The following is a 3376-nucleotide window of genomic DNA, read 5'->3' on the forward strand; positions in this document are numbered from 1 at the left end:
ATGCAGGGAAGGAGCTGATCTGTCATTCACAGAGCTGCATTCTGTCTCCCAGGACACTACATGAGAAAACCAGCAGCTGACATGTACAGAGATCACTTTGTGCCTGAAACAGTTCCATGCTTGGTGTGTAGGTGGAATCCTCACACCTAGGGGCTTCTCGACTGTGCATATGTTCCAGAGTTGCTGACTGGAGCTCATCTTCTGAGTGCTCATGGTCACACTCTGAAGAAATGGCAGATAGTCGGCAGGATTTGATTCAGAGTCCAAACTGGTAATTATTTGTTCTGGAGATTAATTAAGAACATTTGGCCTGGCCGGGCAGTGGTGGTGCATGTTTTCACTCCCAGCACTCAGGAGGCAAAGGTAGGAGGATCTCTGAGTTCTAGGTCAGTGTTGTGTACAGAGTGAGTTCCAGGACAGCCAGGACTACATAGAGAAACCCTGACTTGAAAAACTGAGAGAGAGAGAGAGAGAGAGAGAGAGAGAGAGAGAATGAGGAGGAGGAGGCAGAGGTAAGAGGGGCAGGGAGGGGGAGAGAGACAGACAGAAAGAGACATAGAGAATGAATGATTAATGACTGAATGAAAAAGAGAGTGAATGACTACTTGGCCAGCAATGAAGAGGGCAGTGAGATAAATGACCCTGTGCACGTGGGTCTGACAATCAAGTGAGATGCAGCTATTACCCCTGAATAAACCAAACATGTGGATCAGGAGAGGTTAATATTTTATAACTTGTGGAAATGTTTAATGTACAAGAAAGTTTGTATTTTGAGACAGGCCTACAATGGTCTGCACAGTTCAGTTTTGCATAGGAAGCATCAGGACAGTGGCGACAATGGGGACTATGGGGATGGCCTCAAGGGAGTCTGAGCTGGAGCTGAGTTCTTTTTGGATGAGGTGGAATTGGGATGAATTGACATCTTGTTGCCATCTCAGTGTTGGGGGGTAATGCTTCATTACCAGTATTTGGAATGAAGAGTTTTCTCTTTTCTCCTCAGATTTTTGGTACTTCAAATACACACACATACAATGAATAAAGCCAGCATACTCCACACTAACACAAACATTAAAATCACCTTGTTCTCTGAAATGAGTGTTGGGATCTCAGCCAACAGCATCCTTTTCGTCTTCCATCTCTGTATGGTCATTGGTGCACACAGGCCTAAGCTCATTGATCTCGCCATTGGTTTCTTGGCCCTGACCCAACTACTGATGCTGCTAACTATGGGACTCATAGCTGCAGACATGTTTATGTCTCAGGGGAGGTGGGACCCCACCACATGCCAATCCCTTATCTATCTGCACAGGTTCTTGAGGGGCCTCTCCCTTTGTGCTGCCTGTCTGCTGAATGTCCTCTGGACCATCATCCTCAGCCCTAGAAGCTGCTGCTTAGACAAGTTTAAACATAAATTTCCCCATGACATCTCCTGCGCCCTTTTTCTTTGTGTTCTCTACATGTCTTTTAGCAGTTACCTCCTGGTATCAATAAGTGCCATCCCCAATTCGACCTCAGATAATTTTATGTATGTTACTCAGTCTTGCTCACTTCTCCCACTGAGTTACTCCAGACAAAACACATTTTCCACACTGGTGGTCTTCAGGGAAGCCTTTCTTATCAGTCTCATGGTGTTCTCCAGCGGGTACATGGTGACTCTTTTATACAGACACATGAAGCAGGCCCGGCATCTTCACAGCACCAGCCTTTCTCCAAAAGCATCCCCAGAGCGAAGGGCCACCCGGACCATCCTGCTGCTCATGACCTTCTTTGTGGTTCTCTACATTTTGGCCAGTGTTATCTTCCACACAAGAATGAAGTTCAAAGATGGGTCTCTGTTCTACTGTATCTAGATTCTTGTGTCCCATGGCTATGCCACAGTCAGTCCTCTTGTGTTTATTTGCACTGAAAAGCGTATAACTAAATTTTTTAAGGTCACTGTGGGACAGGAAATTAAATATCTGATTAATCAATGATGGGTAAAATTGTACACTCCTTAATACAATCCAATATGTTGCCATCATATCATGACATAGTAGGAACATTCTGTGGCTTAAACTGATATGTGAAAACATCCTTTTAACATTCCATCTGTTTACTCTGTGTGTGGATGGCAAGTATATAAAACAATATTAAACTGCATTCCCACTCAGATATCACATGAAGTTTATCTTTCTCAATGGGTTTTCAAAGGAGGTGTGTGAAATGGCTCTCATCTGTCTTTTTTAGCACATTACTTTTTATTTATTTACTTATTTTGGAATTTGTGGCAGGGTTTCTCCATGTAGCCCTGGCTATCCTGGGCTTGCTTTGTAGATCAGGCGGACCTCATACTCACAGAGATCTACCTGCGTCTGCCTCCCTGAGTGCCAGGATCAAAGGCATGTGCCATCATGCCCAGATTACTTTTAATTTTTTTAAAAAATGATTTAACTTTTAACTGTGTGTGTATGTGTTTGTGTCTGTGTTTGTGTCTGTGTGTGTGTTTGTGTGTGTGTATGTGTGTGTGTGTGTGTGTGTGTGTGTGTGTGTACTTGAGTGCAGGTCATCCTGGAGGCCAGAAATGTCAATTACTCTTAGAGCTAGACTTATAGGCAGTTGTGTGCCACCCAAGGGTGAGTGTTGATAATTGAACTTGAGTCTTTTAGAAAACAGTTTGCATATGTGCTGAGCCATCTCTCTGGCACAGCCCATTACTTTAAATATGACATTTTCAATAAATCAATGCCTCAGTTGTTTATATTTGGAAAAATATACAAGGAAACACTGTTTTGAGAATAAATTATCACAGGATGCAGAACACACACACACACACATACACAGAGCCAAAATGATATGCAGAGAAGCATCCTGTCATTTGCATAATGGTGCTCCTATGGCCTGATTTAAAACAGTCAAAGTAGAAACAGCCACTGTCTAGAAGTGTCAGGATGTGGGATCAGGTCATGGCCTCCCCTTGTTAAGGAATGCTAGTCAGAACATGAAGAACACCTCGAATGTCTGCCATGCCAGTCAGGTACACTGCACAATCTTGATGAGTTACTTATGAAAGACAGAGCTTAGATGTGTCAAAGGAATAGAGACCATAGACAAAGGGCTTTATCTGGGCTCAAAAAATCCAAATTTAAGTAGGAAACTAGTCACAGATAGTTACTCAGCTGCACTATTGATATACTCCAGGGACCTGAGGGCTTGCAGCATGCCTGCTTAATTGAGACTAATCAGATACCTGCCCAGAGCACACTTCATGTGAGAGAACACGGACTCAGTCACACTAGTCACACAGTTGAGCACACTCACAGGAAGACTTCACACAGCTGAACCCACTCACAGGCATACTTTACAGTGCAGAACACACACTTAGAGACTTACTTCCCAC

General features: G+C 43.6%; 1 protein-coding gene across 1 annotated transcript; it reads left to right on the forward strand.

Moving 5' to 3' along the window:
- The first annotated feature begins 1031 nt into the window (after nucleotides 1-1031).
- LOC132653972 (vomeronasal type-1 receptor 44-like) lies at nucleotides 1032-1850 on the forward strand. The gene has a single exon (XM_060383292.1). It carries the CDS (start codon nucleotides 1032-1034, stop codon nucleotides 1848-1850), a length of 819 nt encoding a protein of 272 aa, XP_060239275.1.
- The last annotated feature ends 1526 nt before the right edge of the window (nucleotides 1851-3376 follow it).

Source organism: Meriones unguiculatus, chromosome 5 (assembly GCF_030254825.1).
Source record: "Meriones unguiculatus strain TT.TT164.6M chromosome 5, Bangor_MerUng_6.1, whole genome shotgun sequence".
In the NCBI taxonomy this organism is placed as follows: Eukaryota; Metazoa; Chordata; class Mammalia; order Rodentia; family Muridae; genus Meriones; species Meriones unguiculatus.